At 37.9% G+C, this 16,894-nt stretch overlaps 1 protein-coding gene across 3 annotated transcripts in view; it reads right to left on the reverse strand.

The window, feature by feature from the left end:
* The window catches only part of grin1b (glutamate receptor, ionotropic, N-methyl D-aspartate 1b), a 53,522-nt gene continuing 36,628 nt past the window's right edge, over nucleotides 1-16,894 (reverse strand). For 2 of the 3 annotated variants that reach the window (XM_079349350.1, XM_079349349.1), the window contains 7 exons: nucleotides 14,825-14,937; nucleotides 14,602-14,750; nucleotides 13,675-13,832; nucleotides 13,397-13,558; nucleotides 12,678-12,787; nucleotides 12,156-12,301; nucleotides 1-352 (listed from right to left, as the gene is read on the reverse strand). In XM_079349350.1, coding sequence (XP_079205476.1) covers nucleotides 287-352; nucleotides 12,156-12,301; nucleotides 12,678-12,787; nucleotides 13,397-13,558; nucleotides 13,675-13,832; nucleotides 14,602-14,750; nucleotides 14,825-14,937 — 904 coding nt within the window. In that variant the 3' untranslated portion in view covers nucleotides 1-286. Of the gene's footprint in view, nucleotides 353-4,310; nucleotides 4,419-12,155; nucleotides 12,302-12,677; nucleotides 12,788-13,396; nucleotides 13,559-13,674; nucleotides 13,833-14,601; nucleotides 14,751-14,824; nucleotides 14,938-16,894 lie in introns of all 3 variants that reach the window. The other variant, XM_079349351.1, reaches the window with a different exon arrangement.

Raw genomic sequence — 16,894 nt, forward strand, 5'->3', positions numbered from 1 at the left:
GTGTGTGTGTGTGTGTGCGTGTGTGTGTTAAGTTTGTGTATGGTCTATGTTTGGTAGCAGATGGTGTGTGTTTGAGTGTGTGCATGTGTTGGCACAGTGTGTTGCCATCATATTCTCCTTCTTCTCTCAGAGGAGGTTCAGTCTGTCCATCTGTGTATGTTTACATGATGTGTGTTTATTCATATAATGTATGTGTATTTGAGCTCGTGTAATATGTATGTTTGTCCAGAGGGTCTGTATGTGTGAGTGAGGCTCAGAAGCAGCAGTGAAGTTCTCTCTTTCTCTCTCAGACCACAGTGCTGACGGAGGGATCAGATAAGTTCAGCTGGCCGGTGATGTCAGTCGGGTACGGCTTCATACGTAAAGAGGAACAAAAAGGAAAGGAAAAGGAAAGAGAGAAAGAGAGCAAAAGAGGCACACACATTAATTCAACACCTTAAATACCAACCTCGGTGCCATGATGGCGGATGTCAGATTCTGCACGATTTTAATTTCACTGGAAACATTTTCTTGAAAGTTTGTTTCTTCTTCTTCTTGAAAACAGTAAAGAAAGGTTTGAATCAAAGGGAAATGGGAGTATGTTAAATACAGGGCTCTTGTGAATATTTGGGGGTTTATAGAATCAAAAAAAATAATACACAATTGTATTACAGATTTTTCAGTAATTAAGAGCCATTACATTGTTCTTGAGACTCAATGGGCAAAGACAGTAATGTTACCTTGCAAAACAAAGTTATATAGCACAGGCTTAATCTGGAATTTCTGTGGCGTTGTGTGACTTCTGTGCTTCGACTTGTAACTCTGTATGTACAGAGTCTTTGTAAAAAACAACTATATAGGCAAACTAACAGATATGGGCAGCTGCAAATCACAACTGCTGTGATGGGAGATATCAGATTTTTTTTTTGGTTTCAAACAGAGCATTTACTTTTTAAGAATTTACTTTTTTCATCTCTAGAGGATTACGGCTCTGCTGTTAAACACTTAGTGCCTGATTTACTAAGATCACAATAAAAGAGTAATAAATTGCGTGTTTATTCAAAAAAATGTGCACGTTTGCTTGATGGCCATTTGCAGGTGATATATGTAGAAAATATGTGTGGATGATAACAGGTCCAAACCTGGGGGGTAGTATCAGGCTTTTGCGTGTTCTACTGGTTCTACTGGTTCACGAGTGTTTCGAAAGCAGGATGACTGCTAGCGCAAAATAAGTACAGGTGTAGTATTATGTAGTATTAGTGTGTCTGATTGGACATACAATAAATGCACTGGCAAGAGGTATCGAACACGGGGGTCCCCCGATGCGAGCGTCCTACAGCATGGCAGCAGGGGGCTTTAGAGGGTACTCACTTCTTGTGAGTTTGCATTTTCTTCTCCCAGTATTTTGTACACTAGAAACGCCCCATATTGCATATTCATTCAGGCAAATGTACTCAATGGATAATGTGTGTTATTTTGCTCATATAAAAGACAAAATCCTTACTGTGTGCTGTTAGTAGATCAGATAACAAATTATTTTATGGTGGTATCAAGTTTGCACACGTTTTAAGACATGCAAACTTTCAGTAAATCAGGCCCATAGAATAATAAACTGAGCTCAGCAATAAAAAGTAAATACTAACAGTTGACATACAGGACTTTAATTGGGTGAATTTGCCCCCAGTATTTGTTGCATCCTGTTTCACGGCTGCCAGCTCAATTAACTGAAGCAACTGTTTCCTCCTGGCTGTATGTAATCATCAAAACACAGATGTTCTCCTTCAGTACCACTGACTATTTTCTTCCCTTTTATTTTGTGAAACTTCTGCGATCATATTGCAATTTCTATAACATCCCTGTCTATAAGCAACATTTCTATTAAAGCAGGTTATAAAGTGTTGAGAAAAACGATTTATCATGGGAATAGTGAACTGGAGTTTGTAACCTGGAAACTTGTCTCACAGTTTGTTTTGGAACTGTAAATTGTAAGTTTCAAGCCGAAGATCCTGGAGGAGAAGGGGGGGGGGGGGGGGGGGGGGAGGAGTAGGATTTTGGTTGTTGCAATGTCATTCAAAAGTCAAGACAACATGCCTGAGCATATTCAGCTGGTAGAATCAGTGACATCTTTTTTTATCACTTAATTTAAATAATCTTTATAGATTAGCTTTACGTTATGTGATCACTTTTTATTTTGTCAAACCTTTTTTTACTTATTTCCTCCGTTCTTTGTTTTCTTTGTTTGTTTTGTCCTGTTTGTTTATCGTCCTGTAGACTGTGCTCTCATACTGTCACACTTGTCTGGCCATGTTTGGGTTCTACTCTGTGACCGATCCTGTTTTTTTTTTTTTTTTTCATCAAAGCACTGTAAACTTGCTTCATCTATAAGATTTTAATAATATTGTTTGTGTGTTAATAGACTGAGAGATCTGAGACAATTAGTGTATTGACAAAAATTGACCTGCTATAATAATCAAGTTACCGTTTGAGGGATTCATCATGGTGAACAGTGTGTCATTGTATTTTGGACATTTGGTCAATTAAAACATGATACATAAAGACTTCACTCTGGAACATTTTCTAGTGTTTAATAGATTTACTGATAAATGGCCCTTAGACCTGGTAGACCCTCTGTCAGTGACAGTGACATACAGCAGTCTGAGCAGGAAGCTGTGAGTGCCTTGAGGCTACAGGTCAGTCGTGCTTGCAGAGGAGGATAGAGGCAGTGTGTGTGTAGTATAGCATGTATTCTAGACACCATTCAAATCCACTGAGAGAGGAAAAACACTCATAGAAAAAAAAGATAGATGATCACAAAGAGAAATGAGACCCTCCTTCCCCATCAAAACTAAATCAGCTGTCACTGCCTGTTACTGAACATCAACACAATTACTAAGCTGCGTAACATGTATTAATGTTCAGTGACGGACTGTGTGAGAGTTTGAACCCTGAGAAAAGATTCTTTTGGACTTTTTGATGCATTTTAAACCCCATCACAGTACAATAAACCGGATATCTGAGGGAGAGGGGATCCAAAATGGCCAACAGCTGTGGGTTTAAAAGACAAGGAACCATCACAAAAGATTTGGCACATTTTAGATCATTCATTGTATGAAGGTTGGAAAGTTATTTCACAAACTAAATACAAGACCACCCTGTCTCTGATAGGGGTGAATCCCTTCTTTTTTTAGAAAATAAATGTTTGAGGACCAAACGTAAATATCTCTGAGTTTGGCACAAAAGTGATGTATTGCTTTCAAATTGAGGACAAATATAAAAATGTGATGCTGATGAGAGCAGCCACAGACGTCAAAATTATCGGCACTTAAGACAGAAATAATACAGAGTTATAGTTTTTTAATGAAGTCAGTGTGACTCAGGCAGAGATTCCTGTTGGAAGAGCAGAGCTGTAAAAATATGTCATTTATTAGCCAAGGGAGAAGCCATTTACGCTCAGACACATCATCGCGTCTGACAGCTTTAATTCACCATCTCCTAAAACTGTCGCCTCAATAGGATGCTGAAAATGAGACAAGTTAGAGGAGAAAAAACATGCTACTGCAGTGCAACCTGAGAGAACAAGAGTTGATTGTTAGCCAAAGAATAACAAAAAAAAGACTCTGAAAAGGTCTGTGAGATAATTTTAGTGAGATGAAGGGACAGAGATGACAGAGGAGAAAGGACAGGAATAATAACAAAACAGGGAGGTCGAAGAGACAGACAAGACAAGACAAGACAAGGACAAAAGCACAGGACAAAATCAGAGAGGAGGGGTGAGAGGAAAAAAGGTCCACAGGAGAGAAGAGACCACACAGTCTGACCCTCTTCACTTCTCCTTTGCAAGAGGACGGCTTTTTAAAGTGTGAGAAATATAAACCCAGCAACAGCACGAGCCCTGACCTAAGCTGACGGATCAAACCGGATGCTTTTTGCCTTCAATCTGATTCTCTGTCTGTTTTTTGTCTCTTTGAGCGACAGATAGGCTGGCGGAGAACGTAAGCCAAAGATGGCTGACTGACAGACGGGCGATCATGGTGAGTCAGCAAGGAGATGATGAGGCAGGGTATGAGTTGACAGGAAAGGAATGGAAAGTAGGAAGGAGGCGAGAGGCATAGATGACAAGAAGAAATAAAAAATGACAAAGAAAACACATTTTGTTGATGGGAGAAAAATGTGAAAAAAATTGGAGAGGCTGACTAAGAGGAGAGAGAAGAACAAGACATAGTGATGCGGTGGAGATATTAAAGTCAATGAGGATGGAGGAAGAGAATAGGACAGAGGATGGAAGAGGAGGACAGGAGAAGGAACAGGGTAGGTGGTCTTCATCTCCTTACCGTGGTGTCCCCGGAGGCCCTACGGCGTTTGAGGTCGGAGGTCGAAGTGATGGACCTAAAAGAGGTTTTCAGTTTGGGCTCGGGCTCTGCTCTACCACTTTTCCTATCCTAAAATAAATGATATGATAGGTGCACACACACATTAACACACGCAGCAGAGACACTCTCACTGAGCGCTGCTTCACGACTACACACCTCTATCACTGTGGGATGCTGTATCAAGAGGTGTCATGTAGTATCATGTCAAGTCTTTAAGTCAGTGTGTGGAGTTCTAATGTTAAGCTCACAGAGGCTACACTACGATAGACATACAAACACACACTTATTATATGGTATAATTTAGTATAACACAGTTTAGTACAACAGTGGTATACCATAATATCATAAAATACACTAAAAGCATTTATGACAGTACTGTATAGGGAGACTAAAAATATTAGTGTAGTACCTACAGAATCATAAACATGATGTGTAAGGTGTCAATGTATAAAAAACAGCTCATTTTGTGAGTAACTATAATACAGTAATAGCACCATGTGATATAATGTCATAATGTATTGCAGAGTGGAGAAAATGTGCGCAGTTTATAACTTTCCTGCATTATACTGCACATAGTTGTATCAGATCATAACGTGGAGCAATGTTAAAAAAAGATGACATATTATACAGTAATTCAACAGTGTTGAACAATACAATACAAGGTTCAGAGTATCACACATTAAATGTAATGTAATTAATGTAAATAAATAATTATTATAAAAACATGTTGTCATGTCGTTCAGAATCTAATATTGCCTAGCTTGGTTTAATAATGAATAAAATGGATATATTCTATTTTCAACTATTATATTGTACAATATTTCATTGTTTATATCTATAATTAGTAACTTGTAAAATGTGTATATTATAAAATAATATTTGATAGTTATATTTGATAGTTTATTAATATTTTTTGTGTCATAACAGTATGAAGAAAGTAGAAATTTAAATACAGTACTGTATTTAATAGTATAGTGGTAATACTCTTGTTTATGAATACAGTAGATGTTTGAAATATGTGTGTATTTTGTGAAGTGTGTGTAATGCGTGTGTGCGGTGCTGACCATCTGCTGATTATATAACACCCTGCCTGCACAGTCTTTCTGCCTCACTGAACAAATGTACATCACTACCTGCCTACGGTATGTCCTAGCTGTGTGTGTGTGTGTGTGTGTGTGTGTGTGTGTGTGTGTGTGTGTGTGTGTGTGTGTGTGTGTGTGTGTGTGTGAGTGAGCCCTGTCCTGCAGGCTCGTCCCTGTTTCTGATGGAATGATGTTTCAGTAAAACATTAGAGCTTCACTCTGTTTTACCGCCGATAAAAACACAAAGCAGCATGTAAATTAACGACATGAGGCTAACACACAGGGTTTATGTCACACAAAGTAAAATCAAACACAACCGATGGGTGTTGGATGGAAGTGACGGGGGAAACAAAGATGGAGGATGATCCCAGAATGAAGTAGTGAAGATCCTCAACACATCAGATCATTATACCAACACGGCGCTGCTATAATGCCATCTGTCACACTGTGTCTGTGTGTACATATTACATGTGGAGGGGGGAGGGGCAACAACACATGACTAATGGTCAACATGGTGTGTCATCTCTTACATTATAAAAAGACATTTTAGGTTTTGACCAGTTACTCCAGACATTGAGTTACACAAGTCAAAACATCATGTCTCGTCCCAACCAATTAACAAGCAAAACCATTTTCTGATTTGTGTTTTTTTTTATTTCATCACTGTGTTTCTTAGAAAGAAACAAAGTCCACTTAAGATTTTTTTTTTTTGAAATAAGGAAAAAAATGTCTCTTTACCTAAAACTAGCCAAAGTTGTTGGTTTGGTAAGTTCAATTCACCAAATTGTTGAGATTACAAAAAGATCTCCATTTTGGCTTGAATGAAACATACATTTTTGACTTTGGATTTTGCGATACACATTTCTCCATTGTCTTAAAGAAAGTGTCCACCTGTGTGAGTTTTGCAAATCTATGGTTGCAGGACAGACATGGCCAGATCAGGGCTGGGTATCACAATGAAAATATACTCACCGGCTTGAGAACTTTTACTTAAGAAAAATAAGTCTGGTATACTCTTGTTTATTCTTCCTGTCAACATATCTCAATAAAAGCCCAACATATGATGTGATTTTATATTGATTGAAAGAGACAAATTCAAGTTTGTTTCCATAGTTTCTTCACAGTAGACATTAAGTTATTCACTTTGGTTTCTATTTTGTATTTTATTGTTTTACTCGCCACAATGCAACTATAAACCAACTTTCCAATAAACCTGATTCTGATTCTTAAATAAAACTGTGGCCAATTCCTTACAAATATAAGGCATGAAGAGGCCTTTCACTAATAACTTGTGGGCAACCACATTTTCATCTTAGGCCAAACAAAAGCTCAGAAACATTTCACTACTTACAGGAGTATATCTCAGGGATTGTTGGTTTAGTCTTTTGGTTAAATAATAAGTGAAAAATGTGCCGTTCAAAGCTTTCAGTCACATGACTCGTGTTGAGGCCTGGAGGGCAAAGAGAGCCGCGGATAACGGCGGTCCTTATTGAACACTATGTGGAGCTGCAGCACATGGTTGTTACTTTTAATGACGCCAACCACAGAAAAAACTAAGCTTTCAATACAGAGTAGCTAAAGAGGACAACAATCCCTCTTACTAATAGATTGTTATTGAATAATCTTGTTTTGGCCCACATGGCACAGTCTCCACAGTGTATGAAAAGCTATACCAGTATGATAACGTGTCCTTTCATTACAAATATTTGAATTACATTTTGAAGCTTATTCTTTTTATGGATTTTTTCTTTTTTACAATGAAAACATTAATTGTTAGTGTGACTGAGGTTTGATGAGGGGAAGAAGAATACAAATACCACCAGACTATATATGAAAAGAATAGCACGGAAACGTGAATGTTAACATTAAATTCTGCTTTACAGATAGAGGCATTCTTAACATACCCAGCCCTGGAGTGGATTATTTAAACCTTGAACACATTCAGTTTGAAATGGAAAATAACAATTCAGTAAACATTAGTTATAAATTAGAAGCAGTGTCTTCTGAAGCAGAAAACACACTCAGACTATAATGTCAACACAGATAAAAGGTTCCACAAAGATATTCCTAGACCCATTTCTACATTGCCCAACTTTTATGTCCATTATCAGCAACTGAACAATGGAAGACTTTGATCACAGCATCAGTCAGTGAAAGAAAAGACATGATAAATAGAATAAAAAAGACTGTTCCTTCCTTTAAACTGTCAGATAACACTAAACATTATCAAAGGTGTCCCATTTATTCACATCTGAAACTGAAGGTTTGAAGGTCTGACCTCACTATTACATGATGCACCAGCTAGCAACATTTTTAAGCGTTGTTAATTTTGTATTTCATCTACTGTACTGTACTCTACTGTACTGAAACTCACAAATTTGGTTAAAAAACAACCTTTAGTCTTTAAAAGTGCAGCAATAGAAATAAGAGCGAACAAGTCAATGCAATCATTCAGACAAGGTAAATCAAGGTATGCTAACACTGGCTATCCATCTCACAGGTTTCAGCCCCTTGATGAGGATGTACACAACATAATCTAATAATTCAAAGCTATTAAATTGATCTTTCCAATTCATAAGTGAGAGGAAGTTTTTCTTGGGTCTTTGTAATAAAGCAATGCCTGCTCTTTTGTAAAGTGTCTCAAGATAACATTTTTTATAAATTGCAATACGATTAAAGATTGATTGAGCCCAATCACAGCTTCTCTTGATATGTAGGTGGTACATTGAGCCTTAGCAAGTACTTTAGCACTGCTTTTGCCCATATCATTACCTTTTTTTAGTTTGCCAGGAATTGGTGTGTGTTGTCTGTTACACACAAGATGTTGTCCTTTGGCCAAGGTTTAATCTATAAGCAGTCGTACTAGAGATTCATCCCTGAACATTCATCATAACAAGAAAAAATTTACCACCAGAACACCATTTGAGAAGTGTAAAAATTACAGTAAAATTGTAAAAAAAAAAATAATTGTAATATATTCTGGTTTATAGGCTGTTATCAGACCAATGTTCTCTTATGTCAGTGCACATCTGTCTGTTTAAAAGGCTGGCTGTGTGAGTTGCTCTAAAAACGGGTTTCAAATCTCCAGCTCATTTGCATTTTGTCTTGCATTTCTCTCATAGCTGCTGTGTTTTATTCCTTAATCCAGCTCAGCTAACTCCACGCCTAAGGACACAGCTGTTTGAAGTGCTAATCATCCTCTGCTAGCAGTTAGCCTTTAGTAGCTAGTGTTTGATGTGCTAATCCAGGCAGAGAATTGATGACTATTAATGTGTTCAGTCCCAGCTGCTGGCAAGGCTGCAAAACATCTGGAACAAAGACTGGGAAACAGAAAAAATCCGAGCAGGTTTCGTCTCTGTTCATGTGTGCGCATGAACAGTTATATAATCAGTCATTATGAAGCACAAACAGCTTGTGCATCTGTGAATCTTCCATCATTTAACTGGCCCAACAGGTTCTTGACAAGAAAACGATTTTATTTTTCCCATAGAATGATAATAGAGCCTGCTTTGCTTCATGGTTTAACCTATAGAGGAACTAGTGTTTGATTTCCCCCCTAAAGAATAATCAACACAAAAAAAACTTTTATCACTGAATTCTGAATATCTGCTTACTTCTTACTATGTTTCTTTAAAAATGTAGTGCAAGTTTAACAGTAAAAAGATAACAATCAAAATTGACGACAAACCTCCTTTTTCATATAAAATACCATCTTGTTTTGTAGTTTATATCATTTTACAATGGTACACAGCCCTTACACTTTACAACAGCTGCCTGTAGGATTCTTTTACAGTTAGTGTGATTTTATTTTATCCTCAATTGTTGAACTGCTTTATCTTTATACAAATGATTAATTGCTAGATCAACAAAGTAATCAGTATTATTAATTGATTCTCAAAATAAGCCTTACATTTGCCATGTTGTAATAACTGTAATAGCCACGTCAGTATTCAAACTTCTGAGGCTTTATCAGACTTTATTTAAAATGTTAAGTCTCTTTTGCTCATTTGTAGCTGTCTGTAATTCAGTTGGTCCATCAAATGTGTAAGGCTACACAGGAAATAGCTTGCTCAGTAAAATTCATTAGAAAACTTCTATAACTTTTAAGTTATGACATTCTTTATGTATTTACATGTTCTACCTTGTTTATTCTTCCCTATTTTTTGTTATAATTGAGATAATCTAACATTATTTTATCACACTGTTTTCTTAAAATGTTTAGGAAGGATTTTGCATGATTTGATAACTGCAGCACCCAGATATTCATATGTCTCAAAGCCTTAATCTAATGATAATGTTCAGTTTTACATAACTGTTCTTGCTGCAGTGACACTCTGTGTACCTCTACAGAGAGCAATAAAGTTTGATTTGATCTTTTATGAGCGACAAAACTGCTGCAGCAACTTTAATGACATGCAGTGTTTTTATTTCGAAGGAGATACAAGGGTATTTGCAGGCAGCCATAAAAGTTGGAAAGATGGACAGATAATGCGTTAATGTCTCCCTGTCTGTGCACAGACAGCCTTTGGTTTCTGTTTTATTGATACTACTAACGTCTGGGATCTAAGAACTTAACACATAGCAATTCAGATACAGAAATAAACAAATTTAGATACACAACTACATTCCAAAAAAACATGTGTGTTGGATGTGTTGACATTATGTTGTAGAACATCTTTTTGTTTGTTTGTTGAGGTATTTCATTGTGTTAAGGTATTTGATTGAGTTGTAATATCGGGGTTTTGAGGTATTTGTACTTATCATATTTGATTTCAATGCAGTACTGGGTTGTGTTGTTGTAATTGGTTATGTTTCATTATTATCTTATAATTTCAGATTAGCTGTGTTTTGTCTTTTGTTGTGTTGGAGAACCACAATACAAACCAACACCAAAGCAAAACAGTATCGGTGACTAAATGGTAAATGGTTTTATTGTTTTCAGCTGTGTTTTATTTGGATGGATACACAATTTGGTAGTGCTGCTGTATTTGGTTGGGTTGTCTGTATGTGATGTAGTTTTTTTTTTTTTTTTACAATGTATGCAGTATGGTATAAAGCAATTCGATTCCCTCACATGTATTGTCTTGTGTGTACACCAGCTTGTCTGTGTGTCTATTTGATGATCCTCTGGGTGTTTTTCACTGATCACACACCGCCCAACAACAGGGACACATTAAACTTAGATGTGAAACACAGAAATGAAATTCTATGTTGATGACTGTTTCAGTCCCTGCTGAACAGAGCTGAGATCACAGATATGTTACTCACATACATATATAGATGAGGCAGATACAGTATGTCATGTATATTTATACCTTCATTATATGAATGACTGTTCATTATTCACTGAACCAAAGAGCTGAAAATTACAGGCAACAAGCTGAGCCATCGATGCACATCTCTTAATGAGAATTTAATATTTATATGATGTATAATGTGTAATTTTGTTATTTTCCCCTCAAAAAGACTTAAAAGCAGCAATGAACCGTTCAATATGTAATATATTGTTGCTTCAATTTCATCAATAAAATTTTTTTTTGTTTTTCATTTATTGTGTGTCCTAAAGGCAAACATTGGGATAATGAGCATATAGTATGAGTAATAGTTGCCCCTGAGCAGTAAATTTAGAGCACACAATAAAACAGATGTCTATTCAATGTTTCCTCTCTGAGATCTTTTTCTGACATTTGATGATTCCACAACAGCTGAAACAGGAGTTTTGTCATAGAGACAGTGGGCAGATGAATCTCTGTGGACATTTCCCATCATACCTCATTGAACTGCTCTCCTGTATTATTCTGACAGCTCTGAACCACAATCTGAATACAAACATGGATGCTGTGAGGCTGCAGCATTTGAGAGGACATTACAAGCTACATCATAAATATTCCTGTCAGAGACTCGGTGGTGGCTCCAGAGATACTAAACCTGATTTTTAAATATTTTCATAGCTTTGGATGCAGCCTTTAGATTAAACCACTGCCCAGTACCAGAGCAGCAGAATTTATGTCCCTCAATTCTTCTCACAGCTCAGGTAGAGATACAAAATGTCTGTCCAATCAGGCTCCAGGCAGATCAACATGCATATGTCTCAGGGTGTTTGAAAGTGGCTGCAAAGACTTTCCTTTTTACTCTTTCTCTCCCTCTTCCAGTCTGTGAGTTGTTTCATAATTAGTAGCTTGCCGGTTCCACTGCAACACTACTAGGGAAGTAGACGGCAGGCAAATAGCACTTGCCAAAAGAAGCACTTACAATCAGTGGCTATAAAAGAAGTGGTACTGTTTGGCTAACAACTGACTAAAGACTAACGTTGATACAAGGCACAGTTCAAAACGTGGTACAAAAGTACCAAAATGATCAGAATGTAATTTTCAAGACCAAACCCACACATACAATTGTAGTCCAGAAAATTCAGAGAAATAACCCCAGACTCTACTAATCAATTGTGGAGTACGGCACAGAGAGAGCAAGCTTAGATTAATTACAGTACAGTAGAGTAACCTCTAATTCAGTGCAGCAGAGAATTTTAGAATAAAGTTTAGGAAAAAAAATAAAAGTGGAGTACAATAATATTAGCATTGAGCTGGTAGTGAAGTAAAGTTAGAGTTTTTATCAAAGTAGACAACAGCCTAATAAAGAAGTGTAGTAAAGTAAAGTTAGGTACAGTGAATTAGCCTACAGTACAGTATGGTAGAGATGTTTAAAGAAGAGTAAAGACAGGTACCTGTAAGTTCTTCCTCCAGACATTCACTGCAGCGAAGGCGAGCTGCATCTGTTTCCTTCTGGCATCTTTGTGTCGTTTGTAAGCAATCTCGATAAAGATGAGGAATATCCCCGCAACGATGCCACCAGCTACCAGCATGAACACACCTGGAGAGGATAGGTAAAGTCAATTGATGTTATTTGAGGTAATAAAAAGCTATGTTGCTTGAAAGATTTATTTTAGGGCTTTTTATGCCCTTATTTTTAGATATAGGACAGTGGTTAGTGTCAGAAACTAGCGAGAGAAAGAGTCGAGAACGAGCTGCCTGAATGGAGCCACAGATCAGATTTGAGCCCTTCTCACCTGCTTTCAAGGACTTTAGTCAAATCAAACTGCCTTCATCGGCTTTGTGAGCATACAATGCAACAAACCTTGCATACATCGCGGCAGAATTGTTTAAAATGTAAGAACTTTAAAATCTTGAATGTAGAAGCTAACCATCTACTTAAATGATTCACACCAGTCCATTAGTCTGCGTCTTACCTGCCATGTTCTCAAAGGTTAGGGTGGCAGGGGCATTGCTCCTGGAGTCACACTCCTGGTATCGAACCCATGTCTTGTCCAAGTCCTCCATGAAGCCATTCTCATGAGAGCTAAGGAAAGAACGTGAAAATAGTAAAACATCCACACATGTTAACATTTCTGGTTAAACTGATGAGTCATTAGAGGGCAATATATATCACTAGAGAATAAGAAACGCATGAAGTGGGCACAAATAGAGGGTATGCAGAGTATTAATAGTTCATTATGTCTCATAGACACAACGGTAAAGAATAAGCAGAGTTTACCAAAGGTATTCATTGGGTTTCTTGAGGGTTACTGTGTGTTGTATGGTATTAGTAAGTTATCAGACTGTGTATCTGTATTCCAAAAGATATCACTTGTCAATCACATAACTATCAGTGGGGAATTTAAAATGTATCAGATGGGTGTATCAGGGATCATATGATAGGAAGTGTAAGCAAGAAATTGGAAGGGTAAATGTTGACCAAAAAAGGGATATAAACAGAGTGTCAGTAAAGTCTTCAATTGGAGGACATTCACTATTCGCAGAGCACCTGCACAGTATTAGTTGAGTATTATAAATGTACCATCGGAGTGTCAGAAGTTGATCAGTGAGATACATAACACATGGTTATCAAAATAGCCTCAACTAGGTATTGTAGAAAAAATATGACTATGTTTGTAGGGTTTATTTATACCTGAGAATAGCAAGAGAAACGTTCTGTTTCCACGGACTGTCTTTTCTCATTCCAATCCCAAAACCAGAACGAAAGAAAAGCTCTCCCGTCGTCACTAGATCGCACTTCTGCGATGCCTCGAACTCCAACACAGCGCTGTCCCAGATGAAGGCATGAAGCTTACTACAGAGGGAGGAGAAGCAAATATTATGTGTCTGGCAGATACAATTGATTAATGAATGTGGATCAAACCAGTCAAGTGTATGACAGATATAATCCCAAGTGTATAAACAGCTTACTTGTCTCTAACAGCTTGGATGGCTTCAGCAGCGCTCTCGTAATTGTGTTTCTCCATGTGCCTGTACATGGTGCTTAGCTCCACCTGCCGTCTGAAGTAAATATCAACCGAGCTCTGCTTCACTGTGGCGTAGATGAATTTATCTGACGGATTCCGAAGCTAAAAACAATTACAGCACAGAACAAAGTCGATAGGCTCACATTTTATATTTTATTAATCAAATTTCTATTCTGAAAGATCAAGTTTCAATAATTTCTCATTTTGGAATCAATAGTCATAAATTTATCCATCAACAGATCCGTCAATACTTTGGTCTAATGTCTGTCTGTCAAATATCAGCTTGATATCACCAGAGTTCAGATGGGTGTTTCCGGCAAATATCACCTCTATCCCTTAACCAAATTAACATTTAAACCTCAATAGAACAGTAAATGTCCACGTCAGCCAATTTAGCCTGTAAGCTTCAATTTAATCTTTTTTTTTATTCATCAGCTGTGAAGTGAAAACTGGTTTTATGCAGTCAGAGAGAAAAAAAAAACATTTGAGTCCTGTTCATACTTTGAAATCCTGAACAGCACAAACTGTTGCTCCTGTTGGTCTGCCGCTTTACTTTCATCTGTGACCAGAGCAGAGAGCATCAGGAGTAACCCTGACCTGCCTCACAGCGATTCATAACTGGAAGTACTGCCAAAAATCAGACAGTTTAAGTTTTTAAGATGTCCTGACCTTCTTCGTTTCAGTATCGAGCAATCACAGTGACACCAAAATACATCCAATTCATCCACTGTGAAGGAAACTTATTTGGGTGATTTGAGCACTTACAACAAAGCCAGTTGTTTTTCTTGACTCAATTAATTTGTAAAAAGTTTAAAATGCAGAAAATAGTTGATTTATTTCAATAGAATAAGAGAAGAATTGAGTGTCTCACCCTGGGGTCATTGATGCCAGTGATGCGCTCCTCAGGCCGGTCCAACACAAGGAAGGCTGCCAGGTTGGCAGTATATGAAGCTACGATGATCATAGCGAAACCTGCCCACACCATACCAAGAATCCTCGCTGAGAAACTCCGGGGAGCTCCTACACACAGACAGATTATCAGTGTGATCGATACGACTGAAGGGCAGGATGTGTTAGATAAGAAGACAACCAACCTTCTCCTATCCCAGAGTTCAGAAGCACTCCCCATGAGAACCACATAGCCGAGGACAGGGTGAGGGCATCTTCTTCTTCTTCTTCACTATTCACTTTAAACCTTCCGAACGGGCTGCAGGAACACAGGTATGTTTTCTTAGTTCAGTTTTCTCAGGTCTTACGAGAAACATTGTTGATAGTTATTGTTATTTTCCCCAGCACTCAAACTTTCTAAATGAGTCTAAGGGCCCTATTTAAGTGGTGTAAAGCATTTGGGGAGTGTCCGATTATATGTTGGTATAAACATGGAGAGATATCTGGGCGTAGAGCACAAACAGGATGGATTATGTGGCTTGATCATACCCAGGTGTGCTTTGGTGTAAAATGAATTACACCAAACTGAGTGTCAATCCCTTTCAGAAGTGGATTTACATGGCAGATTTAAGTTTTTATTCATAGATGGAGTTAACTCTGGCCGGCTCATTTCACTTCTCTGCTTTCATTTAGCCCCTGAATACACAGAACACACACGGGACATTGAATGAAATATGTTGATGTTTGAATGGAGTTATATTTCTCTTAATTATTCCCGCGTCATCAGAAACAATAAGAAAGGTATATGGTAAATATGTCCGCACTCTGCACTAAAGCATATCCTCATTAATTAGGACACACCGACAGGATTAGACTTGAACTAGATGAAGTATTGTCCTGTGTTTTTTAACATCAAATAAAGGTAGGCTGTAAACAGTTATGTACTTATGGAGTCCCTGGCTTTATTCTTACAGACTTCAGACCTTTAGACCAGGTTTTTGCCTGACCACAGCTCATTTTAAAACAAACACACCGTTGATAGGTTCAATAAGTGTCTTTTCAAAGTTAGCATTCATTCATCTCTTAGACATGGTCACTCAGTCAACACCATTTCCTTTTTGGTTCTGAAGTCGCTAGTTCAACCATAAACTGTGGCAAAAATATGGAGAAGGCAGTCTTGGCAGGAAGGCCGTTTTCCCTGTCAGCTTGTTGGATCAGAAGCCCTAATCCTGCTCCTAGAGCCTGCATGGCAGTCAGTCAATAACTGATGTACTCTGGGGTTGCCTGGGGTGCGGTAAGTTGGCTGCTCACTCGCTCTGATTCCAACAGTGCTCCTCCTGCCCCAGGCTTAAAAACCTGTAGGCCTTGGCAGTCCAAATCTTATTTGCAAGTGATGTAAACACTCATTACACCCTGGTGTTGTGAGCTTCCAGTCTGGGACATATTGAGCCAACTTCCTTACAGCAATAAGCAAACATTCTCACCCACTAGAAACTTGTTATTCAAGGAAAGCTTGGACTAAAAACATTTCATCCATAAAATATGATCCTGTCTTTCTCCAAAAAGTGAATGATGTAATGTTTTCAGATATTACAAAGTCTGCCATTATGTGATCCTGATTAAGTTCAGGGGTCTGTGATTGATTTCAGATGATATCATGTATCCATTGACCACAATCAGTTACATTTCACATACAGTAAAAAGGCGCGCGAGAGAGAGAGAGAGAGAGAGAGAGAGAGAGAGAGAGAGAGAGAGAGAGAAAGAGAGAGAGAGAGAGAGAGAGAGAGAGAGAGAGAGAGAGAAAGAGAGAGAGAGAGAGAGAGAGAGAGAGAGAGAGGGGCTTTCCTGCTGAGATCACTATAAGCAGCTTATTTTTATGTTATTTAACATTGCATGTTGCACTATGATGGATCCATCCAAGCAGGCAAAGCAGACTTCTCTCTTTGTTTACCTGCATCACTCACTAATCACACAACTTTAGCTATGGGTGGATAGCACTGGTAAATTGTGTTATACATGTAGGATGACAGATGATGACAGTATGGGGGAGGTGGTTGTCAAAAAATATTTCCACATTAATGGTCATGTTTTCCAAGAGACAACTTACTGTATTTGTTCTTGTTTTATTTTTCTCAGCTGCTTGCTAATGTATGCTAGCTGTCAAACAAACAACTGGTGGGAAGTTCAAATTAAAATCATTATCATAAAGATGCAGTGTGAATCGTTGTTTTGACTTTCCATCGATTTGATTAATTTTCCACCAACTGATTTATTGG

The sequence above is a fragment of the Symphodus melops genome (genome assembly GCF_947650265.1).
Source record: "Symphodus melops genome assembly, chromosome: 1".
NCBI classification, from domain to species: Eukaryota; Metazoa; Chordata; class Actinopteri; order Labriformes; family Labridae; genus Symphodus; species Symphodus melops.